The sequence below is a fragment of the Argiope bruennichi genome, chromosome 6, assembly GCF_947563725.1.
Source record: "Argiope bruennichi chromosome 6, qqArgBrue1.1, whole genome shotgun sequence".
Taxonomy (NCBI): domain Eukaryota; kingdom Metazoa; phylum Arthropoda; class Arachnida; order Araneae; family Araneidae; genus Argiope; species Argiope bruennichi.
The window spans coordinates 127,731,842-127,745,716 of record NC_079156.1 but is presented as its reverse complement, the minus strand read 5'-3'; the positions used below and the strand labels follow the sequence as shown (position 1 = coordinate 127,745,716).

At 30.1% G+C, this 13,875-nt stretch overlaps 1 protein-coding gene across 1 annotated transcript; it reads right to left on the bottom strand.

The window, feature by feature from the left end:
* Positions 1-3,619: 3,619 nt before the first annotated feature.
* Positions 3,620-4,603, bottom strand: LOC129972038 (zinc finger protein 235-like). The gene has a single exon (XM_056086019.1). The coding sequence runs from the start codon at positions 4,601-4,603 to the stop codon at positions 3,620-3,622; it is 984 nt and encodes a 327-aa protein (XP_055941994.1).
* Between the last annotated feature and the right edge of the window lie 9,272 nt (positions 4,604-13,875).

The window sequence follows — 13,875 nt, the reverse complement described above, 5'->3', positions numbered from 1 at the left end:
TTCAGCTCCGTTCGAATAAAACCATTATGATTTCTTCTTTTGATTTTATTGTAAATAAAATATTTTCTAATTCGATGGTATTCAGTATTCAACTGCTAATTTTTTAGAGCTTTGAAAAAGAATTTAAATGCCGGTTTGAAATAATAAAACGGATTACGATATTTTAAGTGAGTAAATCCACTTACTTTCTTTTAATAACTGTAATAATCAACTACAATGCATGGATTTTGAGTTGCTGTCTGCAACAGTTTTTTTAACTTGATATTTAATTAAAGAATAATACTTGTATTTGTTCCCATTCAGAAATTTAGTAAAAAATGTGAAATCCATTTTTTATATTTATAATAAATTTCACAAAGAACTCCTTTCTTTATATATTGAAGATAATGTACTATAAAAATTATTTAATGTATTTGACAAATGCTTTAATAAATTTTTTATACTAAGCAAAAGATCCCAATGTTTCTGTGATATTTTCCCTTTTTAAGAAATTCTTTGTTGACATTCTACGCGAAAGAAAGAAATTCATTACTTTCAATTTGTTAGTTGTTTTGTTTTCATCGATTTGTGTAATCTGAAAGTGCTGAAGCTGTGTGCATGCCTTTCACATTTACAAGAACAGATTATTTTGCTAAAACTCCAAAATCTGGCAAATGGCCTTTTTGAATGATCGGAAGTATTGATCCAGAAAGATCTTTCTTGAAATATTTAAAAGCATTTTGATTCATCAAAAGTCAAGTGAAATGTTTGCATCTTCGATGTACTTTCCGAAGACCAAAAATGATTTTTATTTCCTCTCATATCTCAACGAAACATTTCGTCAATGATAAAAATTTTAAATTTATAATTATTTTATTTTTCCTTATTTAACAAATTAAAGGGAATATTTTTAACTTACTTTCAATAATATTTAAAGCATTGCTGAAGTGAAACTCCAACCGTTTTCATTGATTTTATATTAAGATTTCCATGTGTCATTTTTAATGTTCAATTTTTAATGATTCGTCTTATTTTTTCATGTTGTTTGATTTCAAAATAAGGCATTCTTTTAATAAATTTTGAGAATTTTTTTTTTTGTTTATAGATACGGTTTCTTTTTGAATCATGTATGTAATAGTAAAAAAATACTTCAAATAAACCCATTTATAAATATGGCTTATCTTTCTGGCGAAGTAATTAAATGCATATAGGTAGAAAGAGAAATAAAGGTTTTAGAACAATAAAACGGAGAGCGTATGGTTTCAGAAGTAGTTTAAAATATTGAAATTATTTTACTGATAAAGCCATTAAAACATATTTTACAAAATATTTAATTGAAATATTTTTACCATTCATTTTATGTGACGGCCCATCTAATCGTCACAGACGCTGAGTAGCATTTGTCGCCGGGTTAATATGCGCAAGAACCATTTTTGTTCATACTGGGCCAAGAATACGTTCCGATCTCAAACATGTGACATAGCTGTTTTAAAAACTGCGTCAAACGTAGTGAACATTTTAAATGTGTGAGACACTTGTAAAATATAGCTTTTAAAGATTTAAAAATTTTTTGGATGGTATTTTTCATCCAACAAAACCTGCAAGTTTAAGGGATAAAAAAAAAAGAAAATAAAATGGTGACAATGAACATTAAAATAAAGCATTCAATTAAAATATGTGAACCCTGAAGTCGAATGAGAAGTGGAACACATTTTTGCACTTCTTACCGACAAGAAGCTCATAGTGAGAATAGAAAGTGTATCCTGTACGGGGGCGAGTCAATTTGGAATCTTTTCGTTCAAGGAGAATGGGACATAAACTAGTCGTGAGTTTGATTGAAAGTGATTCGTTGTGGATCGGAAGATCCCATGATTCAACTAACCAAAGGGACCTCTCGCATAGCATTACGGGCATCCCGTCGTCAATAAGGATGTCGCAGGTTTTTCTTCATAATCTGCGTATCATTTCAGGAAATAGCCACTTGATCCCAAAACCAGAAAATATGACAATGATGCATCTGTTCTGTAGAAGTCGTTAGAAAGGATTAAACATATTAAAGAAGAATGAAATAAATACACGATACTAAAATACACATAATAAATAGTTATTTTCATGTGCTCCAAATCTCGTTGTGTGCTGGGCGCATCATATTACACTTGAATTTATTAAAGCATTATCTGTATCTCGTATTTATAGGAATTTTGTGTTAGTATCCATTTATATTCATAACCCAACGTATATTATTACATTCAGTATTAAATTAAGCAGCTAATTTTGTTCATTGCACTTCAAAACAATGAAAGTAAATCACATGAAAAAAGAATAAACTTGAAGAATTGAATAATAAACTTGAATGAATTATTAGAACGAACAATAAAAACGATTTCACTTTCATTTTGTGAATGAAATATAATGCTTCAAAATAAAATTAAAATAATTTTGTTAAGAATTGATTAAAAATTCTGTAAAATATGCGACAAAAGCTGTTATCATTAAAAAGAGAAGGCTGCCTTTTATGATGATGTAAAAATCAGTTTTGTGCTGTAATATTTTTTGAAAGTTTATTATAGCAAAATATTGCTAAAATTTTGCTTAATGCATAGATTCCGCCATGCAATTCCTGAGCAGAAGTAATCACATCAAGCATTACTAGTCAAAAGTAATGAACCTTTCCTCAAGACAATAATTGTAATTCGATTGTAATAATATTTTCAAGATTGATATTCCATTTTAATATCAGATTCATGGATGAAAATGAAAATTTCTTTTTTAGTGTGTAACTGTATTTTAACGGATTATTTATTTTTACTACACTAATGAATGCTAAACATTTAAAAATTGAAATTTTAATGTTTTTTTAAAACTTAAATTGTTTATTTCTAATATTTTAAAGAGTTTATTTTTTTATTTTTTTACTGTTTAAAAATATTTTGATTTTAGAAGAATTCGGATTAGAAAAGTAAATTATAAACAAAAACATTCGTTGTCCATTTGGACGAATTTATAAATGGAGTTGCAAATGTTTTTTGGATTTAATTTTCATAACAAATACCGTTCCGCTTTATGCTTCAGGAAACGATTGCGCTGTCCATGTATTTATTACATTAGATGGATCTAATTTAAGCCTTTAATGCTGAATATGTTGTAAAAATGTCATTCAATGAATGTATAAAATATGGATGCAAATTGAATGTTTTGGATGATATTTATTTTATAATATATTGATTGATTAATACAGAATAGTTGCGTCTGGATACAACATTATTGAATGAAATGTTTCAAACCTAATATATATTTCCCCTATTCATAATTCTTCTAACATTTAAAATCGAAACTCATGGAAAATTAGAGAAAACTGAACCAATTTAAAAAGCAGAAATAAAAATAATAAATTATATACATTTACAAGTAAACACATGGGGCATAAATGCACACAACGTTCGTCAATTCTTCATCAAGTAAAGTACCAAAAAGTGTAGATCTGATATCAGAAAAATATCTTCGTCAAATATATAGAAGCCATGCAGAAATTTAAAAAATAAAACTCTAATAATTGAGTTAAAAACTATTTTTCTATAGAGAATGTTAAGCAGTTTCATACAAGTGTAAAAGAAGTATTTTTGCAATTTGCTCATTGATTTCACTCATGCAGTTTTCTAAGATGTTTATTGCAATTATTTATATGAGCGAATGCCATTCCGCAAATTGGGCATTTATAAGGTTTTACCCCAGTGTGTGTTCGGATGTGTGTTTGAAGAGTAGAGACCTGAGCAAATGCTTTTTGACAGACATCGCACACAAATGGTTTTTCACCCGTGTGAGTACGATAATGTATCTGGAGATTTTGTTTGAAATTGAAATCTTTTCCACATATATCACACACAAATGTCTTTTCGTCAGAGTGTATTTTATAATGTCGTTTGAGATCTGATTTCCGAGCAAATGATGTTTTACAAATTCTGCACTCGAAGGGTCTTTCTCCAGTATGTATTCGATAATGTTCTTGAAGGCTGCGTTTCCATTTAAACTCTTTAGAACAAATATCGCAAACGAACATTTTCTTAAGAGGACGTATTCGAGAAGGTCCTGCAACTTCAATGTCATCTTTTATTGAACAAATTGATTCTTCCTCGTTGGCAGCCATTTTGTCGATGTGATTGGAATCTTCAGAAGTCATTTCAGGTGAAATATGCTCGGGTTTTAGTCCCCTTGAAATTTTGATAGTACTATGTTTCGGATCCTTGTTTCCTTGCGAAAAATCACAATTAAGAAGAGAATTCTTGCTTCCAGTAATATTTTTCTTTACTGAAAGATTACTTTTGATAACACAGTCCAAGGAATCCATAAACGAATCTTTATCATTATTAAACGATTGCCATTTGCTGTCCTGAAGAGACATTCGGCATTCTTCAAAAGCTTCTCCAGCGGATAAATTTGAAATATTTGAATCACCATTTTTTTGCTCAGAGATAGATCCGGTGTTATCTGTTGTTTTCGTACAAGCCTTTTGAGAGTCTTTCTCAGAATTCCAGGCATTTTCAACATTTTCCGACAAAACGTTTATCGATGCATTTTCATTATTCCCCTGAGCGTCCACTATTGACGTACCACACCGATTTCTCATTTGTGCCCTATTCGAGGTTGCCTTGAATTTCTGTTTTCTCCTTGAGTCAGACACTAACAAAACATCATCAATATTTTCTTTTAGCGATGTATTTATTACTGCCGAATTTTCACTATAAATTTGACGAACTTCTGGTTGCAGATTTTCATCAATGTCATTCAAATTTTCTTTAATTATATCTTTTGCGTAATCATTATTTTTATCTATTTTGTCTAATTCTTCTAACTTTGGCAATGTATATATATAGTCATTGTCCTTATAAAAGAGGCAGGAATGATTCTCACCATAAGGCACTGTTCTATAACAAATCTGACACAAGTATCGAGCCATATGTATTAAAATTCAATTTAAAAAAGTTATGTCCTCAGAGACGTATACAGAAAATGGCTGACAATTCGAAGTAATCAAGATTTCAAACGTTCCTAACAATTTATTTATGTGGGCATTATTGCTGATGTCATAAAATTTGTACATTTTTTATGATTAAAATGGATTTAATCGATTAACAAATTATGTTTTGATTCGTTTCATAAACTAGAGCTTTCTCACCTTAAATCAAGACATGCATAAGATTCTAATGCAATATCCGGCATATCAAATTTAAAATTACCTTTCTGTTATGTATGATACTGAGCAATTTTGAATTATCTTAGTTATCAAATGAAATGAGTTGCGAATATTTATATCTGCTTGAAATCAAATTCTAGGTATAGTTTTCGATTAGAAGACTTTGATATGATCTTTTCTTTACTTTTTTAATTCTTAATTCTACTATTGATTCGAGTCTTCCTCTCTGATTATACAATGATAATTATTATTTTTCTATAACACATTTTTAAATGTATACGATATGTTTTAGAATGAAATCTGATTTTGTTATTCTGGTAAAGATTTTGGCTATCTTGTTTCCATTGCACTCGAGACATATTTCACATATTTCCTAGTGTTTTATAAGAAGAGAGATAATGGATTTGTAATGCAGTTTTGCAAGTGATTGAAACCGAAATTTGATGCAGAACATGCCTTTTTGGTGTCTGTCTGAGTACACATACCAAACAGATATGGTTTTATATAAATGGTTACATTTCTGAATGATAGCATTTATTTGCATAGATATGTGCACAAACAAATCGACGGTTAATTCATTGATTTTATTCAAAATGTAATAGAAATTGATAAGTTGGATGGCAAAACAGTACAACAGAATTTATCCATCTGTTTTTTTTAAGTTTTGGTCGTCGTGTTGTTCACAAGCACTCAACCAGGGAGGCAGACACATTTCATAAGAATAGATTTCATTCTAATTACAAAGAATTTTAAGACTTTGATCTAGACCTTACCCTGGATTCGTTTCTTCTATTTAAATGAGTTTTCGAATCATTGTACGAATCAAAAGAAGAGCCAGAGAAATATATTTCTAAAATTCCAATTTTAGGTCTCAGGTTAGACTGAAATATGAACATGGTTCAAAATACAGAGATAGAATTATTCACGAGAAAGTAAAAAAGGAATCAAAATTGATGATACCAAAGGGAATTTTTTTTTCAAACACGTGCCTTATATAGTATGGTCATTTGGAGCAAGACAACAAAGCTTCCAAAGAACCCAAACAATAAATTAAATTTCCTCCTCCGAGCGTTTTCGGATTATACGCTCAAATTAATTTTTAAGAATGCTAATTAGGTTTCTCTAAGATTCAGAAATTGATTGATTTCTAGCATATTAAGCATTTAAGTAAGTGAGGATTTGAACGGATCCAAACAGAATAAATCAGCGCACAGAATCAAAGAAAGAGATGGATCGCGCACATCTGACAATTGTGTGTCATTATTTGTTTGTGTTATATTAACCACCTTTGTTGACCAAAGGGTTCTTTGAAATTTTAATAGTTTTTCATTTCAATTAAATCTCTTACTCTTCACTACATTTTCATGATTATCCTTAAAAAATATTTCTAATTGTCAAATCTGTTCGTTGTTTATTTAAATCATCCTATTACCAATGACAATATAATGCAATTAAAAGTATGTATCATGTCACAGTAATCGATTTGCACTTTATAGACTGCTGTAGTTTCACTTTTCTCTCTTCGTCAAGTAAACTGCATAGATACTAAATTAAACTCTTATTCTTTAGGTTCCAAAAAAGTAACAAATTCAAGCAATAAAAACGGTTAAATATTTTAGAAACCTGATGCGGTAAATTTAAACATGAGTTTTTTTAAAAACTGCTAAAAGTTTGAAAACTTGCCAGAACAATTTAATTCCTATAGTGAAATGACAAGTTTTTAAAATATTAAAAGATATAATAATCTTTTTTCTATAAGATCCTTGGCAGTTATAGAATGAAAATACACAAATTTCGTACGCATGCTCGCTCACACACATACACACACACACACACAAACACACAAACACACACACACACACACACAAACACACAAACACACAAATACACACACACACACAAACACACAAATACACACACACACACACTGTTAATTATTATATAGATATTCGGATATTTAGTTTGTAACATCAATCAGGCTTTTTACTACACAATTCAAGAATTTTTATAAACTTTATAAAGACACCTGAATCTTATCAGCCATTCAATTGTACAATGAAAGGTAATTCGGGCAACTATTATCACAGTAACAAAACAGCTAATTTTTGGCTAATTTTTGCTCTCCCCAGCATTTGACGAGGGAAAGAATAGCTGTATTCCTCACAATTTCCCAACTTTAGTAGACATACATGATGATGAATTGCTCCCAGATAATGTGCCAGGTTTCCGAGCTCTTTTTAACATTAATAATATATCACCTAGACTAAATGCATTTATACAGGAAACATTGTTTTTCTCTCTCTCTCTCACACACACATACACACAAAAAAAATCTCTAGACCTTGTTTTCACCCTATATCATAAGGGTACATCAGAAAATGAATCAGCGTATAATTGAACTCGAAACGATCAAACTTCTGCAGCTGTGAAATGGAAATGGAACGAAGATATTTTCTGACACATTATAAATGAAATTATTAGGAAATAATTTAAGGAGTGAAAAGGAAATAACTGCACTAAATGCTTTTATTACTTGAAAAACATCAAACAAACATATTGTCGATATCCTTCCAATAGAAAAGGGGATATTTTGTCCTCAATTTTTGGTACAGGCATATTTTTCTCCCATGAAAAGTTATGTAGCTTTGGTGTGACCACTTTACCCAAATGTCCTGCTTGTAATAAAATGGAAAGTACTCTTTTTCCGGAGTGCAAATTATCGAGTTTAAACTAATTTTCAATGAAAAAAAATATTTAGAAGTGCAGATTATTGGGAATATATTGGCATATTAATATCACAGAATAGGCACTCAATATTACACATGGAATATTGAGCTTTGATTGGAGATTTAATGTAATAGTAGTAGTCTTTAGGATGCTCATTCATTAAAATGTTTACCCGCAGTAGCTAGAAAGTTTCGGGATAATAGAATGTCCCGGAAACCTTCAGTGTAGCTTTTATACTAGTAATGTGTCACAGTCGCGTCCGAATAGCGGTATGTAGGTGGTTCAGCAGTCATTCTTCCCTTTTCTAATGTATATTTATTTTTAATTATATATTTTTTTTCAGAATTACAACAAGTTAATTTAAGAATTTGCAAATCGTTCCAATTAATGAGCTTTTCATTTTTTTGGAAAAAACAAACATATATTCACCTAATTCTTGAATTATATATTAATCTTTTGATTAAAAATAATCATAATTTTAAATATGTTACTAACTTTCGGTGTTCAGTGAAAGTGTCTAATGGAAATCTCTATTAATAATGGAATCTCGGTTTCATGTGCAAAGTGGGCAGGGCATCAACCTGCATGAAGATGAAAAATAATGTAATGCAGCTCCATATGGTAGCGTAAAAGTGCGACTGCAATGGCCGAATAAATTTTCTCACCAAATATCGGATAAAGTGTTTCAAAAAATTTGAAGCATAAAGATGAATTGAAATCACACCAAACAAACACCTAAGGAGAATGCAATGGGTTGATCAGTTGCATTACGAGAATTTGATGTTGTCCAAATATGAAGGTTTCGCCTTATTGAGATAACCATATAATGAAAAATAGGAGTAATTAAACCACATGATATTCAGCAACCGTTTTGGATCACACTTCATTTGAGCAATCGTACATGTAACGAAATTTAATTTACTTCTGTCTCTACTGGCATTAACCGGTGCGTGCTGCAACTTTTATGGATCCAAACAGAATAATTGGAAATGATAATTCCTGTTCTTCTCATACGTTTTTGAGTACTGCTACTCCTTGTTGATATCTCATCTTCCAGTTTGCACTTTTAACAACAGAACACAGCCCAGTTTTCAAGGATAGTCTGCTACTTCACCATATTCTCACCGAAACAAGAAGCTTAACCAAACAAGAAACTTCGAAAGTTACCGAAACAAGAAACTTCACCCTTTATTTATCTGCAGCTATTTTATTATTATCGACATTGTTAGAAGAATTTCAGATGTTTCAGTTTTTTTAATAATTTCACAAAAGCTGAAAAATTGTACAGTTAAATTAAAAAAAAAATACAATTTTTCCTCTGAAATTTATGCATTTTTTTTAAATTTAAAACAAAATCAGTATATATTATGAAAAATTGGTAGTGTATATATATCCACATATTTGCTTAGAGGTCCTTGGGGAAATCCCGCCCCTCAAAAATTTAGCCATCCATATGTACATGAAGTATGTAAGTTATATTTAAAACTCTTGCACCAAACTTGTGATATTTTAATTTGCTGGATCCCAGGAGACATCGGAATTGTTGGAATCGAGGAAGCAGATAAAGTTGCTAAGGTTGCCGATAAAAATAATCTGACCATATGTTCCGATTCCAGATGTTGAGAGTATTTGAAAAGCCTAAATTAGTAGCATTTGGCAGGAAATCTGAGATGAAAAAACAAGTAATAAGCTAAATTTTATTCAACTCTCCATCGTTTATTTTCAACTATGTTAAATTAACAGGATAACTAATGTAAAATTAGTAATTGCTATGTATTGGACATGTGTATTTTACTCGACAATATTTATTTCTTTCGGAATCAGCCCTAGTTTGGTATAAATGCGATGCATATGTTACTATACAGCATATTTTAAAAGAGTGTGAGAGATTTAAAAATCAGAAGCAAATGGCTTGGAGATTCTCAGCTTCATTTGCATGAATTATTGGGTGATCCCTCTTATCCTCCTCTTTTCTCAATTCTTGCTGAAATCGGCTTCATAAAGGTCATCAGTTCGGTGCTGTTGTAATAGTTCATTGTTTTGCATGCCTCTTTTATTTTTATAAAATTTTATATAGAAAGTAATAGTCGGTTTAAATAGAAATAAAGGAGGGACATCTCTTTTTTTGCATCAGTGTGAAAAAATACTTTACATCTCTTGAGTTTAATTAATGAAAAAATATTTGTATTTATGTAACAAAGAAAAACTTGCATCGAACGGATAATCTAAATTTTTTTTAATGATGAATTTCATTAAAAGTGCCATTTTGTCATAACTATAAAATATCGTTTCGTAATACACGTATGATATGTTATGATTGTTTTTGTAAATTACTTTTATGTTATGTATACAAATTTGGTGAGTACGTCTCATTTTTTACATTATTTTCGGTCAATTTTAACAATAGATGTCAATGTAGAAAATTCTATAGTAATTTCCTATTTCATGGGTTTTGGAATATATACATAAAAACTAAAAAGAAAGTTCAAAAAACAACCCACAGCATTTTCCTCATCCCATTCGGGAATGTATGCAATATTTTAGGAATGAATATCTTTAGCATATTTATCGTATTTGTTGATAGCAGATTTTAACATGTTTATAAATGGAATTAAACTGACAGTGTGGTGAATGTTTGGGAAGATTTATTTTTGGCATCTAAATAAATTGCAGCTCTTGTTTACAAATTGAATATTTCCATAAAGCAGTTGGAGCATTAAAAGTTAAATTCCCTTTTCTGTTATATAATCCAATAGGTTAAATTATCTTCATGGATTTTCAAAATTTCCACGTTGTTTTTCTGGGAACAATGTATGCAATAGGCAAAAATTCGAATTTTACACACATTCCCATGTTTTAGATCTCAACAAGTTTGAAAAGCACCTTTTTGGAATTATATCTATCTGTCTGTGAGCGAGATAAATTAGAAAAGCCTTAAACTAAACAGATGAAATTTGGCTTAAATAAAAGAAACGGGGCGCGACTAAATTAAAGGCCAAACTTGATGATGTCGGCACAAAATAACCCCACCTAGCAGAAGGACACAAGTGACGCTTGTCGATATCGAAAATCAGAAACAGACTTAAATTTCAAAAACCTTTAGAAAAATGCATTTAATTTCTCAAGTAGAACAACAGTTCCCAACCCACATCAATATAAAATGCCACAGGTGCTTCTAGAAATTGTTATAGAAACATAACAGCAACAGAAACAAAACCCTAACAATACAACATTAATAGTTACACTAAAGGTACAACACAAAAATAATTTATTTTATTTAAAATGGTTAATAAAAGATACAAAACAATTATAGTGATACAGAGGAGGTACAATATAAAAATAGTTAAAGGATACACAATAAAGCTAAACAGAAATAAATTATACAATATATTCACTCAATTTCAATTGATAAATTTGAGCCATAATATCGACACAGGATTTTTTTTTTACAACAGGATACCAAATTTATTATTTATTGACATAGACCAAAGCTGTTCATTCCTAACAAATTTTGAACGACATCCATTAACAGGAAGTCTGTCTGTCTTGTTATTCGAGCACACATGATCTCGATGAATACTAAAAACAAAACGAAAGGCATATAAAATGTGATGCAATGATTATGGCATATAAAATAAGGAGTCTTAGGAAATTTTGAATCAAACTTGTCAAATATTTAATAGTCTGTCTGTTTCTATTTCTGCATGCATAAAGGTGTAATAACTCATTAAGGCAAAGACTTAATAAATGAAATTCTATATGCGATTTATAACTGTGAAACTATAATTCTTTGTTAAATTTATATTACAAAAAACATCCAAAATTCATATTGCTTAGCAAGATCGAGTAAAAATGTCAAATAAACGGAAAAATTCAATATTTCATAACTATTATTCCGGAATGAAGTGCAAAGTATCTGAGATTTACTCTACTCCACAATCACACCCTTCAATATAGAATATGCAAGAAGATTTCGAAAAGACCAATCTCGCTTTTGTAAAATGATTTTGGATGTCAGGAATAGATATTTGGAATTTCATAATTTCGTGTCATATTTTTAAAGAAATTTGAAAGAATCTAATTGCACTTAAAAAAAAAGTCTTGTTTGTTGAAATTGCAACTAAATAAAAGCAGAGAAAACATTTTTATATAAATTGGATTAACTTTAATCTTTTCCATTTTAAGCAGAAACACGTCTTGTTTATGAATACCGTTTATTATAACCGAATCCAATTCTAGAATTTGAAAAGAAGGCTCTAGTATGTTATTTATGAAACGAATCAATTACAATTTTTCATCGATTCTATCATTTAAATCGTAGCTGTTTCCACAGAATACACTTACTCAGCTGCAATAGCATTCCCAATAGCATTAAACTCCTGAAAGAAACTGAAATCTTGATTACTTTTCGCATTATAAACTATTTATTGTGAAGTTTTGAATGGTCAGAATTTCTTTTAAACAGAAAAATTAATGGCTCAGTACTTGTGTCCGTATTGTCTCAGAAGGGTGACATACAACGATAATCACCCTTGTTACATTTATATGAGCGAAGACAATGAAAACTCATTACAGCAGCCTAAGAATCAAATAAAAGGAATGCAAAATACAACTGTGGCAAATTTCCTGGAATTTTGAATGACAGTTCAGGAAATTTACCAAACGAAAATGAAAGGTCTAAATATCTTATAAATAAGTTTGAAACCACATTTTCCAGATCAAGTGGTACTGACATTTAAAATCAAAGAGGATCAGATGTATCAGACCAGATCTATGCAACAACTGATGACCAATTCAAAATGTCTCTTGAACACAGCAAATCTCGGTCTTTGAATAGAGATAAAAAGGATTTTATGGATTCGCTAGAATGTGTTATCAGAAATGCTCTTTTAGATAATGACAATATTTCCGGAACTGTGAATTCGACTGTGAATTTCGATCTGCAACCAGGATGTAACGAGCCGAAAAATGGCAAAGTGCAAGTTTCAGAGGATGTAAATGATGAAGATATTTCACCTGGAATGCACTCTCAAGGTTACAATAATAAAAAGAATATTGCAACTGGCTTGAAGGAACCTATCTCTACCAAGGAGGATGATCATGCTGTGGCTGGACATTCCGGGATGTGTCTCCGTAAGAAGAAATTCCCTTGCAGTTTATGTCCAAAGGAATTCAAGAGACTAGATTACCTCGTCACCCATTATCGAACCCACACTGGCGAAAAGCCTTATGTGTGTGATATATGCGGAAGAAAATTTACCCAAATAGGAAGTCACAACAGACATTATAGAACCCATACGGGTGAAAGACCTTTTGTGTGCGACTTCTGTAATAAAAGTTTTTATCTAAAGGGTAATCTTAAAAAACATATTCCTACCCACACTGGAGAAAAACCTTATAAATGTCCAATTTGTGGAATGGCCTTCACATACAGCAGCGATTGCAATATCCATCGCAGAACAATGCATGATTGAAATGAAATCATCAAATTAAAGAAATAAATATTCTTTCCTTGTATGAAATTATTTAACATTTTTTAACAAATTGAAGTCATTTAATTGTTAAATTTTATTTTTAAAATTACTATATTAATCTTTTTACTTTGACGAAGTATATTTCCTGATATAAATCCCATAAGTTACTTGTATTTTACTCATAATTGATAATGAAAATATACTTCCAGTTCAAATGCATTTATAAGTGAGTGTATTAATATTGCTTATATTTTTTAAACCGTAATAAAAATTTTTACCAATTTTTATTAAAAATGCATTTTTTCCTCTCTTCAAATAAAACTGTTATTAATACTTGTTTTGGTTTTCACTAAATATTAAATATTGCCAAATGCAATGTTATTTACTGTTTTATTTCTAGTTTTCAGAATATTTGGGAAAACATTTTAATACTTACTTAGTAATGGTTTTAAATAAAGGTGATTGATATGATATTTGAATTAAAAATATGACTAAGTTCGGTAA

What these genes read in the sequence shown, in the direction of transcription:
- LOC129972038 (XM_056086019.1), bottom strand. Translation starts at nt 4,603, where the DNA reads ATGAGAAATCGGTGTGGTACGTCAATAGTGGACGCTCAGGGGAATAAT.